The 24,452-nt window shown below is 47.1% G+C and overlaps 1 protein-coding gene and 1 long non-coding RNA gene across 3 annotated transcripts; one reads left to right on the top strand and one right to left on the bottom strand.

Moving 5' to 3' along the window:
- Positions 1 to 5,189: 5,189 nt before the first annotated feature.
- Positions 5,190 to 10,176, bottom strand: EDN2 (endothelin 2). Its single transcript, XM_003212474.4, has 5 exons — positions 10,017 to 10,176; positions 9,691 to 9,829; positions 8,519 to 8,638; positions 7,989 to 8,093; positions 5,190 to 7,074 (listed from the first exon to the last, which is right to left on the bottom strand). The coding sequence occupies exons 1-5, from the start codon at positions 10,078 to 10,080 to the stop codon at positions 6,963 to 6,965; spliced, it is 540 nt and encodes a 179-aa protein (XP_003212522.1). The 5' UTR covers positions 10,081 to 10,176; the 3' UTR covers positions 5,190 to 6,962.
- A 42-nt stretch (positions 10,177 to 10,218) lies between these two features.
- Positions 10,219 to 18,518, top strand: LOC104914268. Of its 2 annotated transcripts, none has more exons than XR_004161967.1 (3): positions 10,219 to 11,296; positions 12,475 to 12,549; positions 17,542 to 18,518. It is a non-coding gene; the product is annotated as an uncharacterized LOC104914268 (long non-coding RNA). The 2 variants fall into 2 exon arrangements; XR_004161968.1 differs by lacking the exon at positions 17,542 to 18,518 and adding an exon at positions 13,176 to 16,112.
- Positions 18,519 to 24,452: the final 5,934 nt, after the last annotated feature.

The raw sequence follows: 24,452 nt of genomic DNA, 5'->3' as shown, positions 1-24,452 counted from the left end.
AAGGCATAAACACAGTCATGCTTCCATCCTGCTTTCTGTCAGTGTAGTTACTGTAGGAATGAACAGCCTTCCCCCGAATTCAACAGCCTTCCCTGCATCAAAGCTCTGGTTGGCTTGGAAGGACCTTTCACCCTCCCAGTCCTACTGTGTCCTTGGCCACACAACTATGATGTTTGTATGATGCTTTTGTAGGCAGGAGTGGGAATGCGACCCAAAAGCAAGTTTGAAGAAGTGTGACAAATTCAGCCAGCACTGCAGCCCAGCATAATTAAGCAGCATTCTTATTCACGTCATCTCCTGGCTCTGGCATCGTTTTTATTATAGTCATTATGAAGACAGATATTACTTTTGGATTGACTCACTTGATGGGTTGATCAGCACTTTATTGTAGCCTCCAGTTATAGCACTTTTTATGGCATCCAGAAGAACTTAACCATTAGCACACTATTAGGAAGCACACTGGCAGCTGATTAAGTTGCTGAAGGTCAAAGACATTTTTCTTAATTGCTCCATGTGTGCTCTCTCCTCCTCCCCCTCCAACGGAGCTGGAGGGAGATCATTTTGTTTTAATAATAAAGTCACAAAGGCATACTTCGTATTTGCCATCAAATCTCCAGGGAGAGGGTTATTCACCATTTAAGATCTTGTCTAAACTGTTATGGTCTTGCTGCTGAAATGAAGTCTTGGAGATTTTCAAGACATGTATTGTGATCTAAAAAAAAAAAAAAAGAAAAGTCATCAGGGTGACTGATTGAACTGGTTAACACATATTGCAAATAATGTTGTATTAGGGTCATAAAAACTGAATGCATGGATATGCTGAAGGGAGGGAAGGCATTATGATATCCAGCCTACAGCTCCCAGGTAAATCTCCAGGAAACTCTGTCAAAGATGAGAGATCCTGGAATTCCTAAAAGACTTTTTGATCAGCCTTGTCATTCTTTCCTTTGGAATGCAGCACTTCTGGTGTTCTCCCGTTGATTCACAAAGGCAGCTCAGCAAGGTGTTCATATCCTGTCTCCCAGACCTCACCAGCCACACACCGAGCTCTACTTTCAACATGTTCCAGGTGCACTACAGGAATGACAGCTTCCAGCAGAGACACTTCAGCAGACACGATGGGATGCTTCTCACCTCTTGCAAATACAGGCATGAGCCTGTATTTGTTACCCAGCACAGCTAACAACTGTAGCTCTAAACTATGTGATTACTTAATCTGATGTGCCCAATTTCATTTTCTTCTTCCTTCTCCCAAGACTCCAGGACTCACCTGAAATGAGAAACTAAAACCACCAGAAGTCATATCTTTGGCAAACCCCACCTCGTTGGACCTGGCAGCCTCCCACATTTCAGTCTCAGCCAGACGTTCAGCTGCTCATGGAGCTTCATCTTTCAGCTCCAGACTTGCCTGACCCAACTAAGGTCACCGAGCCTGAGAAACATCTTCCTCATCTTCTGAGTTGGATTCCTACCAGCTCAATGCATCCACCAAGGGTTAGCCTAGCACAAGAGCCAGTCAATGGTCAACGAGGGATAAGGGCTGAAGAGTGCAGGGTTGCCACTGCAGGTTGTTAGATTGACCTGGTGGCCTTAGGAAGCCCGTCCATCAGGGGAGCTCAGTGAAACCTTCTCCTTTGCAGGACAAGCTGGTGGAGCAGTGCTGTGCAGAGGAGCAGTTTCAGTTTCCTTTGGACAAGGGAGTGGCTGTAAGGTTGCCTCAAAGGTCTTACAGAAGTTATGTGGGGAGAGGCACCCAATTACTCATCAGTGAGCGGGTGTGAGGCTGAGGAAAGGATTTCAAAAAGGATGAGACAGCAAAATGCTCCTGCTGAGTGTCAGAGGAACGTGCAGCAGATGGGAGAGTGCTTCACACAACGGTTTTGTGCCTCTCCATCTCCTGCTTCCCACCCAATTCCCTCCTAGGGTTTGTGAGGAAGAGTTAAACTTTGGATCTTCTCTGCTTCCTGGATCAGACCAGACAGGGCAATGGGGAGAGCTGGAGGAAGAGCTGAGAGTGTCAGGGCAAAAGGCTTGAACATGGAAAGCCAAGGGCTTGAAACCCCACATGAGGGATCCCTTTCAGCCCTGAGCCTGAACTGACCCCCAGAAAGGTGCTGGATGTAGCTGACCACAGAGCTGCCATGGGGTTATGCATTGGTTATGGAGCTGGCATCCACTGTTCATCTGCCTGTTGAGTGGACTCCTTCAGTGGACTCCAGTCCACTCAAGACCACCCATCAATCAACAGCCTTCACAGCCAAGGATACTGGTGTGAGAGAAAAGATTTGGGAACTTCAAACACAGCATTGGGCTAGGACTGCCCAGTGACATGTCATGTTCTATCTCAATCTGAAGGGTGTGAGCCACACCACAGGGATGTGCCATGGCCATGGCCACGCCAGCTGGAAATGAATGCTGCTCTCAGTGGAGAAGGATGCAGAGGAACTCCCATTTCATTTAACTAAATTATCCTGAGCTTGACATTACAGCATATAGAAGATGTTCCACAGGCAGAAGACTTCCTGTAGAATATCTGCCTTGGTGCATTGCAGCTTTGCCTTTAGTCACTTCTATAACAGATCAAATTATAAAGATGGAGACGCAGCTGCTGGGAGATCCACACTGCTGGGCAGCCCCTGTAAAACCATGTGCTGAAACCAAACACATGGCAACTAGCTGCTGACCCATAGGAAAGAGTCACCCATCACTCATTTTTTTCAATGTCCCTACTCTAGGTCTTACTTCATAAGGGTTTACAACAGAGAGATCCAAAGCAGAACAAAATTATAAATTGCCAGGCAGGGAAACTTTTTAGCAGAGTAGATCTCGTGTGTGGATGGCTTCTTCTTTCCTGTAGGCATTGACTGGCCAAGACAGTCACTCACCAAAATGCACTTCACTCAAAGCATCTTTCCATGCATATGTCAACACATCTTCTGAGCAAAACCAAACGGTTCAACAAATGTGAGATGCAGACAGATCTGAAGAAGCACTGCCTAACCTGGTGAGGACAGAACAGTTCTGCAGTGTAAAAGGAACAGCTCATTGCAAAAGGGCTCTTCTTTAGGAAATCCTGCTGCAGAAAAAAATGTGAGGTCCATGCAGGGCACCAGAGTTCCCCTTTTATGGGAATTGTCAAATGAATGAAGAACTTCTGAACTGAAAAGTTGTTTTGTAGGAAAGATGCCCTGTCCCTTACACGTAGAACTGGCTTTGGAAGTTGCCTGCTTTCCTGGATTTTCTTCTTTGGTAAAGTTTTGTTCTCTTGTTATTGACTGTTATGCATGAAAACTGATAAAATAGATCTCCTTCCATACACTTCAGCTGATCTTCATCACCAAATTCAATACTCTCAGAATAAACAGTCCTCTCTTCTCCCTTTACATCCTAATTAAGATGCTCTCAAATGTCTCCCTTCTCTCCTTCCTTGGGTGATGCTTAATTAGCTCTTTTAATTAAACCATACCCAAAGGACAGGGCTCTGTACAGATGTTGGCACTGGTACAGGAAATGCCATGAGGGTGCTGCCATGCTGCAGTGGTCCCACGGCACTTGGTGGGACACATGAGGGGCTCATGTAAGATCCTGGTGAGGAGCTCTGCTGAGGTTCTGTGATCAGGGAATTCAGGTAACCCTCTGGATGCTTGGCTTGTGGTGGCTTTGTCCTGCTTTTTTCCTTCTGGGAACCTCACCTGTTCTCCATCATTCAATCCCACATGGATTTTTATTTTTATTTTTCTCTATTTATTGATCTTAAGCAGAAAAAATAGAAAAAATAACCTCGGATAGATTGGTACAAAATTTCTCACTCCTTGCTTGGATGTCTTCCTTCTAGCCCATATCTTGCATCAGGGCTACAGAGAGCATCCCCTGGGCTCCCCTGCAGCAAAGGCAATATTCCACAAGTGCCGTTTCCCTGGCAGGTGGGATGGTTTCATCCTCTATGAGCAGGGAAAGGCAACTGCTTCCAGGCTGACTAAGGTCATATTTCTTCTGTGACTTAAAGAAAGATAAATAAAAGGCTGGGCCCAAGGCTGGGCAGTAGACATTCCAGATGATGAGAAATCTTTCCTGGGAAATGAATGAGTATCCAGCAGCCCTCAGCTTCCTCATTCACACCACTGGGACTCAGCCCAAGCAGGTCACTCTGGAAATTACTCCAAAAACACACCTTAGATTCTATGCGTAGGGAACTGAAGCCCGTTGCTGGACACCTTTTTGTCATAAAATCATAAAAAAAATCTGAAAGAATTTGATTTTTGTACATCCTAACACCAGGTCGTAGGGTTGAGGTTTGGCTGTAGCTCAGCCAGGGAATTTGGGCAGTAGGAAAGGGCAGGGCTGTTGCTCTCCAAACTTTCAATCCTTCTGGCACAGAAACCCACAACGAACTTAGAGCTGCTGGGTGTGCAGTAAGCACACTGCTGGCTGTTATGATAACATTTCTTTATTTCCTTCTCACAGCTGCACCATGAAATTCACTGAGTTAACTACAGCAATCTATGACGTGGTCTTCAAGCACAGCTTTAATGGGATCAGGGCCTTTTAACCATACTTGGAAAAAAAAGAAAAAAAAAAGAACTGAAAAAACAAAGGATTGAGGGAAAAATAAAACAAACCCCAAACTCAGATCTCAAAGTCAGTGGGGCTGCAGAGGGGTGGGATTGCTTTGTCCCTGCAGTGCTAACAGCCGCAGTCGGACCTGCTGAGATGATCTGCAACAAAGTGCTCATCCATGAGAGAACATTAACAGGACACACAGAGCAGGGATTCAAGCTGTGCTCAGCACGGCATCCCCATCCCTACCCAGCTCTGCTGTCCCATTCACTGCCACAGTGCTTCTGTCCCACTGCCTTCTTCCTCTTTTCCACCATCACCGCCCCAACAAAATAAAGGAGAAAAAAAGGGTATCGACTTTTGCCATTATTTATTACAAATTAGATCTTTTTGCAAATTGCCATCTAAAAAACCAATAGATTTAAATAAATATACAGATGTCAGAATGCTACATACAGCATGTGTGCAGTTGGTCACGCTAAAGATGAGACATCACACACACAAGGAGATATACATAGTATTTTACAGCAGTAGTTTTATTTTAAATTACGAGGCTCACATTAAACCATGTGCAAAGTTTCCTTTGGAACAAACCCTTTCAGGATTTATTTATTTTAATTATTTTTTTTTTTCCCAAATGACTCAAACCTTCAGAAGGTCAAATAGAAAAAAAAAAAGTTTTCTTGCAGCTTTGGGGACCGAAATGATCGGTCGGTTGTTTCATTGACAATACAATCAATCAGTCTCATCTTTGCTCTGCTCCCCAAGGCTTAAAGCAAAATCAAGGAAGTATTTTGTGTGTCCGATGGGACTACACTTGAGACAAACACAGGTTTTGGTCCACCACCAATCTCAAGCAATCTTTTTCAATGCTCATGTGTAATGCTGGACCGGGCAGCAAGGGGGACCTGACAGCAGTTATTTACCTGCACTAACCAGACAACAGCCACAGCCACAATTTATAACAGAAATTCAATCTGCCCAAGTAAGCAAAAGTGCATCTGCAATACAGCCCCAGATCCTTGAGACTGTTTGCCTACAAGATGGGTTTCCAGCTCCTGGGCTGTTTTTCCCCAAATTATTCCTTCTCTCCTCTGAGCCAGCAGCACTGTGCAGCCCCTGGTGAAGCATCCATCATTTGTGTGGGTTTGAGCCCAACCCTTTCTCCTAAAGCTGTGCAGACAGTGCTGTGCTCTCTTCCTGCTGATCCTTTCCTGCACGTTAATCCCACCTGGCTGCCCCTTGCCTGACTCATTCTCTATTCTGGTTACACTCATAGTGATGTGCTATCCACACACTGATTATTTATTATATAGGGTCCGACTCAGAAATCTGATTTAAGTGAAGCAGCAAGCAAGCCTTTGTGTATCATTCTCCCACCACCCATCTTCTCTGCCTCTAACCCTTTATCTCAGACAAAGCTGAGAGCATGCTGGGGTATGGGGTGAAGAGCTGAAGAATCCTACCCCTATGGGAGTGTTTCCCAGGGAACAAGCCAGGTTCCCAGCACTGACCCCATCCAGATCACCAGCTTGGCTCTGCTCGGACCCTCCCCAGGCTCCATGGAGCTCCATGCGTGGGGCTCCATGCGTGGGGCTGCAACAGCCTGGCAGGGCCAGAAACTGCTGCAGAGATAACAGCTGCACATGAACATCCCACCCTGCTCTGCTCTGCATGGTGGCAGGAGCCACGCTTGGGTTTGAAGAGAGCTATCATCCACCTAAACAAGACCCAGAAGGCCCTCCTGTGATTTTCTCAGCCAAAGAATGCCACCGACCATTCAGATGGCTCTCGGGCTTTAAGATGATACACTTTTATATATATATATATATATATATACTGGGAGCTGTTTGACCACAGGAGTCTCATTCATATGCACATCGCACTGATAAGTGAAAAAAGTGCAACGCTGGGCCCAGAAGCAGCTTATCCCCATCTACAGCAGCCAGACCATGTCAGAGAGGGCCGAGCGGACCCACGCTCAGACACGGTCTGAGGGCAGAGCAGACCAGGCCAGTGATGCAGGCACTCGATGCTGCCATGTCTGGACGGCATGTGGCTGTTTGGGTTTTGTTGGTGATTCAATCACCTGCAGCAGCTGAGTGTCTACCTTGGGCTCCAGTGCCGAGTGAAGCAAGTGCTCTACCAGCAAGACCCTTGCCTGATCCAAAAAGGCACAATTCAGCTCCACGACACGTCTATGACTGTATAGAGAGACACTGATTTCCCTTTATAACAGTCTCTGGAGTGCATGCAGTATTCGTTCACGCAGTGGGAGCATGGAGACTTCCACTTCTTCCCCCCTCCACTCATGGCCTTTCCTTCAGCTCTAACTACCGACAGCGGAGTTAGCGGCACCCACGGAACTCCAGATTCTTCTGGCAAACTTGGTTTGCGCCTGCTCCTTATCTCTTCTTCTTCCAAATGTTCTTCTTCCAAGGCAAAACTGCTGGTGGAGCACTCCGCTGAGCACGGTGCTGCTGCTTGCCAAACTGCAGGCGGGATACAGCAAGGTCCCTGCAACCAGGAGACACAAAGTGTTCACTCATCAATCCATTTTCCTACTCAGCAATAGCCTACAGTATGCCATTTACCTACTGGCAATAGCCTACACTAAGTCATTTACCTATTGGCAATAGCTTATGTTATGCCATTTACCAACCAGTCACCACTTTGGGTCTTGTTTTGTTGCTGGGTTGTTTGTTATTAGACTTATTTTTGGTGTCTTGGGTTTGGTCGTTGGCTTTTGGGTTGGTGTTTTTGTTTTGTTTTGTTGTAGTTTTCTTTTTTGAGGCAGAAGAAGGGATGGAAGAGTAGAAATCCCTAGCTGCAGCTGTAATAAGTTACAGCACTGATCCACCTGTTTGGGATGATACAACTAATGCTTCCCCACATCTGTCTTTCAGAAACTGTTCCCCCTGGATCTGATTTAACTGCCACCAATGGACCAATTCTTTCTCTATTTGCAGGCACCTTTTGACTTGTTTAGATTTCTGGAAGCTCTTCCAGCACTGTTCAGTGATGGGATGTTAGAAGAGATATCTCTTTTAATCCAAAGCTGCCCCCCAGTCTATCCTTTTCCTACGGGATGACATCTCTTTCTTTCTTACACACCACCCTTTGCCCATCCCATATCAGAGGAACTTCCCCACCAAAAATTACATTATGTAATGTTGCTTTAGTGCTGGAAAACCCCTGGTTCCTTCAGCTGTTAGCCTTCAGTTCAACACAGCAGAAATTTCTCAGTTGAGTTATTAAAATGGGGGAAGCCAGCAACCCAAGCAGCAACTACTGAGGTCACAACTCCAAATTTTTACATTGCTTACAAGGGAAGTTCACATCGAATCACAAAATCATAGAGGTTGGAAGGGACCTCTGGAGATCATCAAGTCCAACCCCAAGTTCAGAGTGGTTTTCAGTGGCACACTCACCTGAGGGCTCTCAACAGGCTGTGCTGGGAAGGCTTCACATCACCGCTCTGTGGAGCCTTTGTCGATGCTCCAGAGCTCCTTGGGAGCCTCAGGCTCTGGAGGTACCTGATGAGCAAGGAGAGGTGCATGAGCCACCTGCAAGCAGGCACCAGGGGAACGCTGCTCTAACATCACTGGGGGCAGACTAAGTTCAGTGCACGATTTGAAGGGTCAATTGCAGCTATTTGAGAGTTATCTAAGCCTCACTTCTGCTGCTGTCCTCTTGCCTCGCTCAATTCATAGTCAATTTAATGATGGGAGGTTTTGACTATTGCTTTGATAAGAAACTAATGACATTTGTACAATAACTTTGCCCCTCATCTCCCCAGAATGCACACAGTCCTCTATACCTCTGGCTAAAGTGAGACAACAGAGTGCCCTATATAAGCTCCCAGCACACGGGAGATGCCAGCACCCCAAAGCAACCCTACAGCCTCCACTCCCCTCTCCCTGGAGCACTCAGGGGAGCATCCCCAGCCCCTCCAGCTCACCTGGGCTCCTCCTGGCAGAAGCTGGCACAGATGCTGTCTCCGGAGCGTGAGCACTCGCACCTGCCAGGTGATCTCTTGCGCCGTCGTGGCGGGCTGCCCAGGCCATAGGGAGCAGTGTGCCTGTTGGAAAGAGGAGCAATCAGCGCTGCTGCTCGCTTGTTATCAGCCAGCAGGTTTATAACACAGCCTTGGGAGGCAGCCAAGCCAGCGCCATGATAATAAAAGACTCATCTATAGACATAAGGTGAAAAGGCCACCGATAATTCCAAGCCTTTAAACTCCAGCTCCTCTCCCACCTACTGTTTACTCTGCCCCTCCCAGGGAGATGGCCGTGCCAGCCCTCCCAGTCGCATTTTCTCTCCTTGCACCCATGCAAGGGCTGCTGCACGGGCTGGGCTCACCAGCCACCAGCACACGGAATGTGCAATGCATAGGACATAGTACAAATCCCAGCCATTGTAATGCATGGGACATAGTACGGATGAAGACATCTCAGGGCCATAGCAGGTCCTCCTGATCACAGCATGCTTCCCGAGCTCTTAGCGTGTGCACATTCCTGCTCCATCTCTGATCACAATCTCTCCTCCCAGAGCGTTTAGGATTGGCAGTGATTGAAACTATGCTCCGAGCAAGCAGCGAGTTGTAATTGCACGTTAGTGAGCATGATTTTAACCACACCTGAGTACATGTGTTTTGCTACAGAGCGATGGCCATTGGTCTGAAACTGCACGGAGAGCTGCTTTAGCATTCTTGAGGGCAGGACTTGGCAGCCACGGGACGTTAGTGCCAACCCACCACTGTCTCATTAACAATGCTGGCAGCCAGCAGGCAGTTACAGTTTGCAAGAGGGTAATGTAACTTATCTGGCTTGCAGCTATAACATCTTGCTATTGCTTTTGTCTTGCAGAGGTACAAATCTCAAATAAAGATAAACCATGGGGAGGCAGCACCCTGAGCTTTCATCCCGCTCCCCTTGGGTTATGCTGGAACCCCCAGGCACAGCACAGCCTGTGTTCTAGCAGCTGCAAAGGGCTGAACTCTCAGTGCTCTGTGGTGCAGGTGCTGCACGAACCTCCTTTCTCACCTCCCTCTAACTGCCCCCCATCCTGGATAAGGATAAGGAAGGCAACGACTCACCCACAGAACCACCCCGCAAAAAAACCCACGCTCACCCAGGTGTGTTGACCCAGATGATATCCAGGTGACAGAAGTAGATGCACTCCTTATCCAGCCAGCTGTTGCAGGAGCACCGCTTGGCTCTCAGGTGCGCGGCCGCGCCGAGGTGGGACTGCAGGGGAGGCTGCCCCATACCTGCAGCAGAAGGAGGAGGGATGAGTTGCAGGTTGGGTTCAGAGCACCGGAGCACATTCCGGCGGGCGCTGCGGTGATTCCAGAGCACAGAGGTGCAGCCTGGCACAACCCGGCAGAAACTGCCCCGCAGTGCCCCCCACCCCCAACCCCCTGCTGCATCCGGGACCCCCAAAGCCCCGGGGCTCACCGGCTTCCAGGAGGACGCAGAGGGCGAGCGCCAGCAGCGCAGCACCGGCAGGATGGTTGGGCATGGCTGCGGAGAGAGCTGGAAGGTTTCGATTTGGGAGTTTTCCTTTTTTTTTTCTATTGATTTCTTTTTCCCCCCCTTTCTTATTTTATTTTTTTTTTTCCCCCTCCTCTCCTCTCCATGCACCGTTTCAGCCGGAGCCGCAGCGATGATCTGGAGGCAGCGGGCCCCTGGCAGGTGCTTTATAGCCCCGCTCCGCCGCGTCACGGCCACGCTCCGCCCCGCAGCGTGGAGCCCCGCAGGGGAAACATCGGGGCTCGGGCACGCGTGGAGGGGAAGGGGGGAAGGAGGCGGCATCCCGTGGGTCCGCCCCACTGCGGGGAGGCACCGTCCTGCAGCTCGGCTCCGGCCCCAAGCTTCGAACACCGTGTGGTTCCCGTCCCGCACGGGGATGGTGCGGGGAGAAATTCCCCCGCCGGGGATGCTCGGAGCGTGGGGCAGTGAGACACGCTGCTCTGCGTGTGTGCAACTGGGTTGGTTTGCCGTAGGGGTTGGTGGAGATGAGTCCCGAGTTGGGATGGATCCCACGCGTGCTGCAGGTGGAGGCAGAAGCAGTTTGCAGGCGCTGCCGGCAGATGGAGCGGGAGCGGTGCCCTCAGAACGGCCCCGTACTGCTCTCCCATCCCGCGTATTGGGCTTCCCGCAGCTTCCCCATAGACTGACCCCGGGCTGCCGCAGCCCTTGGGGCACGAGAAATTAAAATAACCCCCCAAAAGAATAATAAACAACTGGGAAACTGCCCTGGGAGGAACCCCCGGGGGCATCGCGTGGGCCAGAAGCAGCTCCTGGCTGCACGGCCCTTGGGAATGGCGTGGGATTGGGACCTGCAAAAGCAGGTCAAGAGGCAAAAAAACACGGACACAAACTGCTCCTGCACTTGACTTTCTCAAGGCTTCTTAGGAAAGGGAGTGTGTTTTCATCTGTTTACGACGAGCTGTTTTATAGTGTTTTTATTGCGCGGGAAAGGATTTATTATCGGGAAAGGATGCGAGGTGGTGTGTGTTAATGTGATTCGGTGTGAGGTCCAATACAAAGTGTGGAGCACAGCGGAGGAGTGGGAAGAGAAACAAGAAAAATGAAATGGGCCGGAGTGAGGAGAACTGATTTTATCTGAGTGATGAGTTCTGCTGGCTGCATCTCGTGGAAGGAAAATGGGTTGGGATTGCATTCCTGCAAGCAATAGTGAGAGGTTTTAACATCTACACTGACCACGCAGCAGGGTGAGTCCCTCTCTGTGTTCGTGCAGTCATTGTGTGCAGGGGGAATCCCATGGTGGGACTGAAATAATAGGATCTGGGGAAATTGTTTCTCTGCTTACTGAACTGCTTTGGTTGTGATGGCGCGTGTGAGAGCACAGATAATGCAGAGAGCTCTGTTTACTGAGTGGGAATGAAGAGGGGACAGGAGGACAGGGAGGATGAAAAATACAGCTGGGGCTGCAGCTACTAGAGGAAATGCTAAGCAGAGAAAATCAGAGATAGTGAAAACTATTTAAAAAAAATAAGAAGAAAATGGTGTTGTAATTGATAAAATAACACTTCTGTGCGAGCAGCAACTAAGCAGAAGCAGAAGGAGGGAAGTTTTTGACCTCTGTACCAATGCAGCAATCATTCTGAAGACAATAGGGAAATACAATAGCAGCGTTACCTGTTACAGCCCATGTTCCAACTTTGCCAAGTTGCAGACTTATGTCTGAGCTGAGATACTACATGTCATCCCAGATGCCAATCCAGTGATATAATTGAACTCTCCTGGCTCCAATTTCTACCATCCTCATTCTGGTCACTGCGGGATGAAAGGAGATATTTTCGACGTGGGGAAGGTAGCACAGCAGTTGTGCACACAGAGGAAAGGCTGGGGAGTGAATGACATCATTTGTTCTTGAAGGGGCACTTTCTTAGAAAGGGTGCTGCTGCCATTTAGGCAGTCCTTTGACTTTCAAGGATATGTTTACTGAAAGGATCAGGCAGAGAAGTGTGTTGCGTGAAGGTCTCCCATGCCTTTGGGAAGGGTGAACAGCCTCAAGTTAACCTGAGGGTTTGGAGATCTGCGTTCAAGCTGTTTCCCTTCCCAGCCTTCTTTTGTAGCCACAGCTCTCTCAATTAGCTGACACTTCCAAAAAGCACCTGAAGCAACATGTAAATATCTGTTAAGGTCTTGTAGTTGTTGCTAGAAGAAGACAAGTGCTGGGTTATCTGTTGGGTATCTATCTTTAATGCCAGCTGCAAAAATATCTTTACAAACCAGACCTTTCATCCAAGATCTCTCATTTGTTTTGTTCGTTTCTCATCAATCCCAAGAGTGATTTACACTGTTGGAGAAAATGGAGCAAATGTTACACCCTCTTGTTCATATATGCCTATTGAATGGAGTTTGAACTCATTTTTTTTTTCTCCAGGAAATACCCTGCTGCGTTGAGCAGGCACAAACCTGACCAGCATGTGTGGGGATGTTTGGCACCAGTGCTTCAAAGGTCTGAGAGGATGTGGGGCTGTGGGTAAAGGTCTCCACTTGTGGCAGGAATGTGGGAACACTGTGGAGGGGAGGTGGGATTGGGATTATGTTGACCAGGACTGTTTGGAACAGAGCTCCCAGAGCTTTGCCCAGGGCTGCAGAATTTCTGTGTTAAAAACCAATGGCTTCTTATGGAGCAATTTGCCTGTAGGCTTGCAAAGAACAACTTTCAGACATGGGGAAACAGCTGTTTCAGCATCAAGCATCCCCGCATGTTATTGCTTGGGCTTGCAACCATCACTGTTCCAATAGCAGCTATTCATTTTAGCTTGAGTGTTCAATTCCCCTTTGCACTGAGAGGTTCTGCCTGGGCTGAGAGCAGCGACCTCCTGGCCACAGAGACGCTGCATTGCTCCTGCTGTTCCCCTGATAAGGAGCAGGGGACACTGCTTCCTGCAGCCAGTGCTCTGGCATTATCACCACACTGAAATCTCTAAGAAAAACAACGGGCTCCAGCAGAGGGACGGGTCCGTGTTGCACAAACAAGGCTTCCAAAGAAGGAACAAAGGCGTACACAGGGTCCTGGATGCCAAAGATGGGCTTTGCCTCCTGCAGTTATTTTTTCCCTTTTGTTTCTGACTGTAGGAATACATTGTTCACTCCGCTGTAAAGAATTCCAGGCAGACATGACGAAAGGGACATTGCAGCTCAAGAAAAGAGACGTCCCGTGCAGCATTGATGAAACGCTGTTTGGAAACCAGGAACGAGCAAACAGGAAAGCTCTTTAACCATTGAGGAGATAGGATCCCAGCATGTTTTTGGCACCGACGGGAACAATGGGGTGATGTCACAAGCCAGAATTCCCCACGGTGGATGGAAGCCCAGCAAATAATCATAATTCTTTCTTGGTACATTAGTGAAATTTTTCCACCATTGGTCATCCCCCACTGAGTCCCTGTTAGGAAGTATAGGAAGGAGACATTGTCAAATGGAGTTTCCTTTGGGAGAACCGTGTCTCCCCTCCCCATCAGCTGTTATAAATCACGGCTTTCTGCTGACTACAAGAAATTCCAGCAGAGCAGCTCTTGCTGCCTAAGCAGTGCTTTGCCCCATAAGGAAGGGTGCACAAGGAGGTCTGGATTCCTCTAGGGCAGAAGCATCATTTGCTGTCCAGCACTTTCAGCCTACACAGCATCAGTACAGAGCTTTGTCTTTATAGTTTCAGAAGTGCTGAGAATGGCAGGGAGCTTAGAAGACACCATCCTGGCCAAACATTGTGGTTTGGAGAGTTTCAGCCTGTGGAATGCTACCAAATTGTATGAGCAATGCTACAGCATCCTTCAAATCCTAACTTCACATTTTTATTTTGGCTTCAAACCCATGGAGAGTGACCTGAAGTGTACCTGAAGCACCTTGGTGCTTCAGTATTGGTAAACCCTCAATATTTGTTATCTCCATCACATGAGACCCCAACATTTGGGGGACCCCAGTCCTCCGGGACTTCTGTATTTGGTGGCTCCAGTTTTTGAATCCCAACATTTGGGACCTCCACATTTGGAGATGTGGACATTTTGGAAGTCACTCATTTGGCCTTCCAATATGGGTAAAATCAGTGGTTGAGACCTCAATATTTAGGGGGATCCTCCTTTTTCTGAAGCAGCTCTGGAACTCCCCTGGCTTCTTTTTTTGGATAAAGGCTAGACCCACTATGTAACTGGGGTTGCTAATCCATCCTCCCAGGTGGTGACAGCACTGGAACATTATTGGGCTGTTGCTCAAGATCCAAGCAACTCCCACCTTTCCAAAATTTGCTCTGCAAGCACCTGGTTATACTCTGTGTGCAGCACACCAACTCCAGGCTGTGACTTTCCTTTTTTTGTGTGTGTGACCATTGGTGTTAGTAGAAGGGTGGGGTAGAACTGCCTGTTTGAGTTGAGATGGGATTTCTCGTTCAACAGCAAAATGGACATTAATGAGTCTAAACCAAAAAGAAGCATTAAGACCTGAGTGCCTGCATGGTCTACTGACAATGGATTTGTCCTTGTTCTATTTTTGTCTGTGGTTTGCATTATCAGCACCCAAATGTAGCATGTGGGGTTGTTTACCCCAGTCCCAATCTTGGTGTGTTCTCCCCAACCTAGGAGATTCCAGAGACCCTCAGATACACAGAGAGGGGCAGCCTGGCCTCAGACATTGGGTCTGCCATTGGAAACTGCTTGAGATGCTCTGCTGCCCACGTGCCCCCATATGACCAGGTGGGCAGAAATCCCTCAGGAAGGCGATGGAAGGAGGATGAAGCTTGCTGCTTCTATCCTTCCCAGGAAGGAAGATGCTTCTCCACTGTAACTAGAGATCTTAAGATATCACTGGGTTGTGGCAATGGTGGACCTTCATGGGACGGCGGTCAGGCAGAAGGAGCACCTGAAACATTGCAACTCAGAATGCTGAGAATGAAAATGTAAGGGAAAAAATTGCCTCTTGGGCCAGTCTGAGCCAATTCCAGGAATGGGCCAGCTAAACTGAGGATATTGTGAATGTAGGGACTTGTGATTGGCTTTGGAAAGCACTTGAACATTACGGATTGTGGCTCTCCTACTCCATCAGGCTCCCACCTACAGTGAGAGCAGACTACTGGTAGGACTTGTCCCCATCAGCATCCCCTGCTCGTCCCCAAAGGGGCACAGATCTGATGTAGGCTGTTTTTATCACTCTTATTATGAAGTTGAATAAATGTGCTGTTGATGATGCCCTGCCTCTACTACAGCAGCTCCAGCAGGGAGATGCCCTATTGAAAACTTGCAGTTCTCCCACATCAAGATTTGCTGATCCTTTTCAGCACTGTTCACTCCTTTCAAAAATTCTGAAGGCTGTGAACCCATTGTATTCCTTCCTTACAGCCTGGGAAGCAAAAGCACGTTCACCTTTTTTTTTCTATGGATGGAAAAATTGTGCCAGAGGGGAATGTTTGAACATAAGAAATTTTTTTTATGGAGTTAAATTGAATGACAATTACAAATCTGTCCTGTGTGCCTGTCTGATTGCATATTTTCTCTGCCCAAAGGGCAAGAAAAGAAAAGTGCAGTGTGTGTTTAGACAACCCATGGAGACATTCCTCGTACGTTGGGTGTTCATTGGAACACTTTAACATGGATGTCTGCATTTACTCCACCCTGATGGCTGAACTTCTTCAGAACGATGAGTGACCTGGAATTTATAATTACAATAGGTGTAATGCAATTAATCACCACCTCGGAGCTGTCTTCCATCGCTAGCTGCTTGATGATACCACTCCTTTGTAGCAAGTGCAGAAGAATAGCTTGTGTAAAGTTGCTCTTTCCAGCTGAGACAAGTTCAGAGGGGTTCCTACCACCCGGACAGGCGCAGAGATCCCTTTCTGCTCTTCTGCAACAGCTGCTTTCTGCAAATGCCAAGGTGTTCCAGATTGCAGACACAGCAGTGTATGTGCTGGGCTGTACCAGCTGATGACACGTCTGCTTGAAGGCCTCTTTAAGCAGCTAGTTTCTGTTTGGACAGAAGCTTTTACTTCTTCCACATTGGAATGAATAAAAAGACATTCTTTTTTTTTTTGGAAGGTATGTGGGGTAAGCATTTCTCCTCCTGATATTGCCATGATCAATCAGAGACACAATTAAATGCAGGGAGTAAGGCAGAAGGTAGGTACATCTTGAAGAAAATCAAAGAAAACAGAGAAAATGCACATATGTGCCCTTTAAACCTCAGTGCTTGTACATGTGGTTAATTATTAATTATTTATATGGTTTATTGATGTATTGATGTATTGATTTGTGCCACCTAGAGGACAAATCCCATTGTTCTGAACAATGTACAAACCTACGGCGGTGCCTGGAGAGCTTACAGACATCTTACAGACATTTTCCAGTGAGAGCACTGAAGAATCTGAACGCTGAGAGTCTCTGCATTCCCCCCACTATTATGAGTAAGGGCAGAAATCAAGTCCAGAGCTTTTGAATCAGGCAGTTGTTACACTCAGTGAAATCTTTTCAGCTTTGTGTCTTGCTGTTTGTTTCAAAACGACCCAAATTATTTCATTTTCTTCACTCAAGTGCTCAAAATCGTAATGGAAATATTCCCTGCCATGAAAATGCAGAATTTCAATCAGGCTTGCAACTTTTTACAACACCTTGTTTTTAAAGGAAATCTGAAATGCTTGGCTTGAAAAAATACTGACATATCCAGCAAACTAAGAAGGTCATAATTTCCATCCAGCTCCATTTGCAATTTTGGTAGGAGATGAGAGACTTCAGTCTGCAGAAGCAGATCATTTAGGGAAGGAAACAACGAAAGTTTTACAAGAAACTTTAATTAAAGTAGGAATAATTAGGTGCTGAGGAATCACAACACAAACTTGGCAAGGGATCAGTCTATGCTAGCAGTGTCTTTTTGCTGTATGTCTCTGCCCTTGGACAGATGTAGCCATAATTTCAGTTACTGGTTAACCATCTTGCCATGAAACTTCAGTTCTTAGAGGCTGGTTTATACTGTAACTATTGGTATCTGGCTGCAAGTCCAGAGGGATCAGAGCTGAGGGCTCCAACCGGATTTTCTGCTTCAGTAGGAATTCTGCAGTTCTTGATTCCCACATAAAATGATGTAAAACGACGAGGAATTTCATAGAAGACAGCATTTCCATCAGTAATATTAGCCCAGGTCTAAAAATGCGTTAATTCCGAGCAAAAGGCCGGAATTGCTTTGCCTGAAGGAAACAATTGTGGCATGTTGGACAAGGGTTTCACTGTGAGAGGTGCATTCAGGCAGAATAGAAGAATAATCAATTTCAGAACTGTGGAAATGAGACACCGCAAACTCGTAACGATGGTAATATTTGTTAGTGGTGCTCTTAATTTGCTGGTTTCAGCAAAATCAATGTATTCGTAAAGGATGCTTAACAATATGTCAGTCACTGGCTGTGTTTGTAACTCAGCCAAAATAATGGTGTCCTAATACTCGCTTTATCTCTGTTTCTCCATAGGAAAATGGTGAGGAAGAACGAAGGAAATATTGTCCTTTTTCTTGAGCTGGTTGTTTTGTCTATTTGCTATATGAACTCCCAGGGATCTGAGCTCTCTGCTCCGTGCTGCTGAGCTGGGAGCAGCATTGCCAACCAGCAGTTTTGCTCCGAAGGCCGCATGGTAGTTATGTCTGACTCCGACACGTTGGCTCTTGGATGCCACAAACCATCTCCATTTTTGCTGGAGATAATGGGAGAAAACAAGGCAGATGAGCAGCAAAGAAGGTGAAAGGACTTGGCTCCTCCCCAACCCCGAGAAATTTCTATTTATATCTCAGGGTTTCCCAACAGCAGCCTCTGCTGTGGTTATGGGGTGGTTTTCTCTGGCAGGAATCACATGGAGATGTGTGCTCCCTCTGCTCAGCACTGCAGCAGGGTCTGGTCAGATGATGGGGAGCTCAGCCCTGGTGAGCAGGGAGAAGAGGGGATGTTGTCAGGAAGGACACACTAAGCCTTCTCGACAATTTCTAAGCAAACTCCCATGGAAATCCCTCTCTTTGGCCAAAGGTGACACATAGACACCAGTTCCCATCAATGTGGTTGGCAAGACCACATTGGGATGGACCAATGGATGACCAAGGGATGGACGAGATCAACCACCAAGAGATGGACGAGCACCCTACACCCAGCTCACTAAGATGCCCAGGGGTGCTTTTGTACATGATCAGGATGGACATTTGGTGCTCCAGTGCAACTTATAACACCACCACCTCCAAATGGACGTAGGCTGAGGAGGCATCTCCACCCCCTGCACGGCCATTCCCTCTCAGTGTTCCCTGCAGCACTGTAGTTTGGTTCAGCCACCAAGCAGGTGTGCTTCTCACTGCCCTCCACGTCCTTTTATTTCCCTCTCTGTAATAATCCTCATCTGTCTGCCCCTGAATCTGTGAAGCTTGATATAAATCAATGACCATAAAGCACTGCATATTTGCTGTATTGGAAAACTAAGTTAAGTCCTGTCGTTTTTCTGCCACAAGTTTTTCTAGGGCCCAAGGCAATCAAAAAACACAGATTCAAAAATTTTAGGCATTTTTTCTGCTAGCATGGTAAGACCTAGAACGTGCTGCTATATAAGGGTTTATCAGGTCTCAGAGAAAACCCAGTATGAGCAGAGAGTTGCCTAAATCAGTGGGAAATGCAAAGAAGGGAGTTAGGCAGCCAGAGGGATTGTTAATTGTGAATGCTCTGCAGAAGTTCAGTAGGAGAACTGCTCAAGCCTTTCTCATGGCAGGTGACATCCTCCCTACTCACCGTATCCCATAGCCCTCCGTTCAAACGCTTGCCTTCAAGCCTCTGCTTTAACCACTGTCTAATTAGTTGTACAAAATAGAAGGACAGATATGAAAAAGCCCATCCCAGGTAGCCTCATTGTCTCCTAGCAGGAGTTCTTGTGTTTAATAGCCACAGTATAAAATAGATTATTCACACTTGGCCTCTCCCTCAGCTCCTGAAAGTGCTGTAACCACTGGGCTTTGAGTCTACTAGTACACACACATGTCTGAGGGCTCGTCTCTGCTGTCTTTTGTGTGGGTTTGGCAAGCTCTGCACATGCCTAATGGATCAGGTCTTGCCAACAAAACAGAAAGTGGGGAACGCCTAGTTTAAGAGTCTCTCTAGGGCTTGTGCACAAGCAGCTCTTCGTGTCCAAAGAGCTAAATCCAGAGGGGATTAAGTGCTCAAGCCTAGCATGTAGGCATCCTTGAGAAACCTAAAACCTCAGCTGCCACCTAACACTGTAGGTGCTTGAGGTGCCTAGGTGCTGACGTTCCTCCAAAGGAGTGCACACAAACCTGCCTACACCCCGTGCCTTTAAACACTCATATTTCTGCTGCTGCACGGCAGACATCCTACACGAGGTACGTGCACATCCCCATGGCATAAACATTCTCCACCGTACTCAGAATGTTCTCCCCTTTCCTAAAACAACAGAGTTGTCCCCATCGTTTTATGACATTTTGGAAAGGAATTCAGCAATACACCGAAGGACACATAACAGCACAGGGACAAACACTGATAACGTTGGCAAAGTGGCAAACAGGGTGGGTGTTGGATAGTTCCCCAAATGCAGGTTTCCAGCCTCTGCTTAACGATAGGAAAAGTGTAGACAGGATATCCCTGCAGGGTGTCTCTTCAGGAGAGTTGTTGGCAAAATGTGTGTTTCTCTATATGCGGTGAGCAGAGGCGCTTTGAGCCAGAAGGATTTTTTATTGTGTAAGAAAAAGCAAACAAGAAGGAACAAAAGTAGTTTTCATTAGAGAAGTGTGTGTGTGTGCATGTGCTTTCTCTGTAATAGCCTGCAACGAAGTGAACATAAATTGGCTGCCTGTGTCATAACACATACAGAGCTCCATGCATAACAGCACTCATTTGTTTCCAAAATCCCTTCAGACGTTCTCTATCCGAAGGAGCAGGCTGGTGTAGTCAGGTATAATGTGAGAGTGGTGGATTGTGGGGACAAAGTGATACCTGCAGTGTCAGAGGCTTTAAGGAGAAGTTGGTCTTGTGAGGGACGTATGAAAAAACACAGGGAAAGGCGTAGGAAGAAGTTGGTGTTTGTAGAGGGCCATGCATGGCTGGACAACAAACTGAAGGTGATTTGGTGTTATCACTCCTAAAAGCAGATTTCTGGAGGAGAGATGGGAACACCTTCTCCTTTGTAATCCCACCAGAGGGTGAGAGTGCTGAAATTCAAAGCCATCTTCACTGGAATGGCATGTGCAGGACACGTTGTTCCTGACACCAGCTAAGCTTTGTGCTCTGTGAAAGGAAGGGGAAAATCGAGTACAGAGGGGAGCGATGTGTTTTACTACTTACTGTGCATCAGAATCTGAGCTTTTTCAAGGACCTAAGGCCAGAAAAGCCCAAGAACCTGGACAAGGTGAATCTAACCACAGAGTATCCACAGCATCAACATTGGATTGAGAGTCAAGAAATGGGGAGCCAGAGGGCCTGGCCTGCAGATGGCAAAGGAAGAGGGAAAGGCTCCATCAGGAGCAACTTTTGGTCCTGCTGCTAAAGTTTACCCTAAAGTTTACTGCTTTAGTTGCTAAAGTTTACTGCTAAAGTTTACCTAGTTACGAGCCAAGAGAGGTGCTGTTAATTGCTTTGGAGGCACAGCTCTGGCTTGGACATCCTCTGTCCTGCTTTTACAGTTGTTCAAATCATCATGTTTATAGGCTCAAACTTTTGTAATTCAGTGCTAGCAAGGCAGGCTGCTTTGCACAGCTAATTGCATGCAGCAGCAGATGCCTCATTGTGCTACGGTTGTCTGGACATGATGTAGCAAAGCTTTGGTCTAGCTGTGTCAGGGGGATGAACAGGCCCAGAAAGACTGGGAGGATGATCTGCCCTACGTTAACGGCATAATGACAGAGGTGTCAAAGTTATGAGTCGTGGCAGCCCTGGAAGGCATCTTATTTATCCACGTGGTGACAGATGCCACCTAAGGAAGGGGTACATGTGCTGAACACTGATGATGTAACACAAATCTCGGTTAGCATTAAGCACTCTGAACAACAGCTATTCAGATGACAGTTCATGGACAGCACACATTCCTGCAGGCAGAGAAACTGCAACTGGGAGCATACCCCACCCAGCTCTGCAAAGCAACCCTACGGCACAAACCTACTCAGGCACAAGGGCTTGTCTGGGAAGGGCATGTTGCACCCAGCCCTTCAGTGTTTCATGGCGCTTCGTATCCTGGGCTGTTACAAAAGGGATTGCAACTGGCTCAATGTCACTTCTGGAGGTGCATCCTCTATGGCTGAGTCATGGCAAGATCATGGAATCATAGAATCATTAACATTGGAAAAACCATTAAGATCATCTAGTCCAACCATCAACCTATGCCTGTGACTGCTTTAGACCATGACACTCAGTTCAACATCCACTCATTCCTTGAAAACCTCCAGGAAAAACTCCACCACAAGACACAACTGCATCGCAAAGAAGGCAAGAAGCCCTAGGGGAGCATGGAGGTGCTCCTCACTCCTTCAAATCGAAGGCTGGGAATAACTGAAGTGAGAACATGCGCCAGAACTTCTGCAGCAATTGAGATGTTATTCTGTTATAGCCTTTGTCACCGTGGTTTTTGACCACCATCTTCTGGATGTAGTCATCATTAGGTGGAAGTAGAAGCATTCAACTCCTCAAAAGAGCTTTCTGCAAGCAGAAAAAGAGGTCAGGCTGATGTACAGTATTGTTTTATGGGATACTGGCTTGCTTGGCTTGCTTCAGAAATGCATCAGCATGCTTGCAAATCTTAACAGAGTTCCTTCCATTCCCAGGCTCTGTATTTGTGTGGTATTGTGAAAATCTCAGATTGCACCATTTGAAAAAGGGCTTCTTAGTCTGTGTAGCTGTAAGGTAAAGCTAGAAGACATAAATACAGACTCAGAAAGAAACTAATTATGTGTAGGTTCTTTCTCCATGATTTTGAAGGAAAAGAGGCAGGGAACACAGCCTGCATAGGCTGATGAACTGACTCTTGTCTGGAGGACCACCTGTGACTGCTGCAGCAATACTGCCTAGGAATCACCTCCACAGAAAACTCACTCTGCATATTACGAAGCAAGAGTGCTTGCTGGTCTATTAGACATGAATATCTTCCAGCCTGCAGCTCTGCTGCTTTGCTGCTGTTGTATGTGCTTCTTGTCTTTACCTTTGCTCGAATCAGTCATGCAGGAGGTCTGGAGCACCACTCCAAGATGATGCTCTGTGGCACGTAAGTGTGAAAAGAGACGTGGGATGCTTTCATGCCACCACATTCCTCAACTGCCAAGGAGCAAATACCTCCACGTGGTCAACCCCCCAAAAAAACAACCCAACAACTGGATTTTAATCCGCTGAGATGCCAGCTTAGTTTGGCCTTGACACAAGTGCTGAGAGAATATAAAAGCTGCTGGGAGGACAGGCCAGATGGGAGGATTATCTTCATTGTTTTGGGAAAGGCTCTGACTTTACAAACATTCTCTCGCAGAAACGAACAAAAACATCTTTTGCGGTGAGTGCTGCCTGCACTGAGCCTGCTCCCAGCTCCCTGATATGCAAATCTCACCACACGCAGCTGGGCTGGAGCTCTGCAGTTGGCAATCTTTCTGTACCAATTTTGGTAATAGCTTTCTACGTGACTGGGGTATGACTAAGCAGAAAGGAATGAGTGGGGACTCTTTGTTCTTGAAGCTCAGCCGAAATATGAACGTGCTGGCCTGACAAAAGCCAGCTCTTTGCATAAAGAAAATAAAGAGGTCTGGAAGGTTAATGAGTGACATAATCGACTCTCTGGGAAATGCACATAGGCAAGGAATGAAAACAATGTGCAACTGAGATAATTGATTACCCACAGCGCTGCACTCACCTGTGGCAGCATGGATTCCCCAGCATGCTGACTACACACAGCTCACAGGGCCCAGCAATGAGGCAAGGGCTGCAAAGGGCTCATCTGGTTGTTTCTGAGCTGTCTTCAACCCCTCAGCTCTGTGGCAGGAGCCAGGATCACAGAATGGATGAGGTTAGAACGGATCATTGGGACCATTGAGTCCAACCTCCCTGCTGAGCACGTTGCCCAGTCCCCATATCCAAACTGCTCCTCTTAAAATAGCACAGATGCAATGAAGAATATGTGAATCACTGACTTTGATTTGTTGGACAAAAGTTTGACATTAAAAGTCTTAGGTCCAGCTTAAAAGTTAGGCAAATAAAGAGGGTTTCTGTGTATACTTATACAGACCCTACTGCCAAATAATCACTGAAAGAAATAGTCACTTCTCATAGTATTTTGTCTTTAGATGTCAACACATGTCTGAGCTTACAACAATAAGAGGTCACAGAGCTTAAGTCCTGCCACTGACCTGCCTTAGTGGGAGCCTGGAATGTCCCATTGGAGAGCAAGGATGTCCCACCACTGTGGGATACCATGTTAAACCACTGAGCTGTTGAATGGGCAATGTGAAAGACCTTGCAGCTGATTTTGATTCAGCTAATTGCAGACAAGTGTAACTGTGTCATCTACCCAACTTCATGCTGCTCGGATGAATAACAACATGCTTTCCATCTAGGTGCTGAGCGAGGATGTGAACCCCAATGCATCGCTTTCTAAAGGCCTGATAAGTGTAGGAAAATAGTATGATCTGGACACAACCTTCCAGGCCAGTTTCCTCTGATGATGACCTTCTGCAGCAACACTGCACATGGAACCTCCCATCCCAGGCCATGGAGGCTCTCAAATATCAAGAAGTCTGTGGAAATGATTTTAGCCCAAATACTTCAAACAGAAAGTGAATGCACTGTCAGGAGCAATACTTATTCCAAGTTTAGAGCAATCTCAGTGAATCACAAAGACACAGGCCTGTGGCTGTGTGGGGGATTTTCCTCCATTACTGTGCAATGGGCAGCTCACATGGGCATGAAGAGTCATGTTCTTGCTTCAGTGAGTGCCAGGGAAGCTGGAAGGAAGGACACCATTATTATCAGCCTGATTTTGTTTGCTGTTCTCACAAAGAATGAGTAACAATTCCTAAAAGGGTATTAATCTCTTATGATTGTTGCCACATGGTTTGTTCTCTGCAATCCCTGTAAAATGAGCTTCCAGTTCTGAGGATGTGCATATCTGGGTTTTATTCATAGCTTCTAAGGGGGCTGGAGCACCTCCCCTACGAAGACAGGCTGAGGCAGCTGGGCTTGTTCAGCCTGGAGAAAAGAAGGCTGCGGGGTGACCTCAGTGCAGCCTTCAGTACCTAAAGGGAACCTACAGACAGGAGGGGAATCAGCTCTTGGAAAGGAGAGATAACAGCAGGACAAGGGGAAATGGTTTTATGTTGAGGGAGGGAAGATTGAGGTTGGATGTCAGGGGAAAGTTCTTTACAGAGAGAGTA

The sequence above is a fragment of the Meleagris gallopavo genome, chromosome 25, assembly GCF_000146605.3.
Source record: "Meleagris gallopavo isolate NT-WF06-2002-E0010 breed Aviagen turkey brand Nicholas breeding stock chromosome 25, Turkey_5.1, whole genome shotgun sequence".
NCBI classification, from domain to species: domain Eukaryota; kingdom Metazoa; phylum Chordata; class Aves; order Galliformes; family Phasianidae; genus Meleagris; species Meleagris gallopavo.
This window is presented reverse-complemented; position numbering and strand designations above follow the sequence as displayed.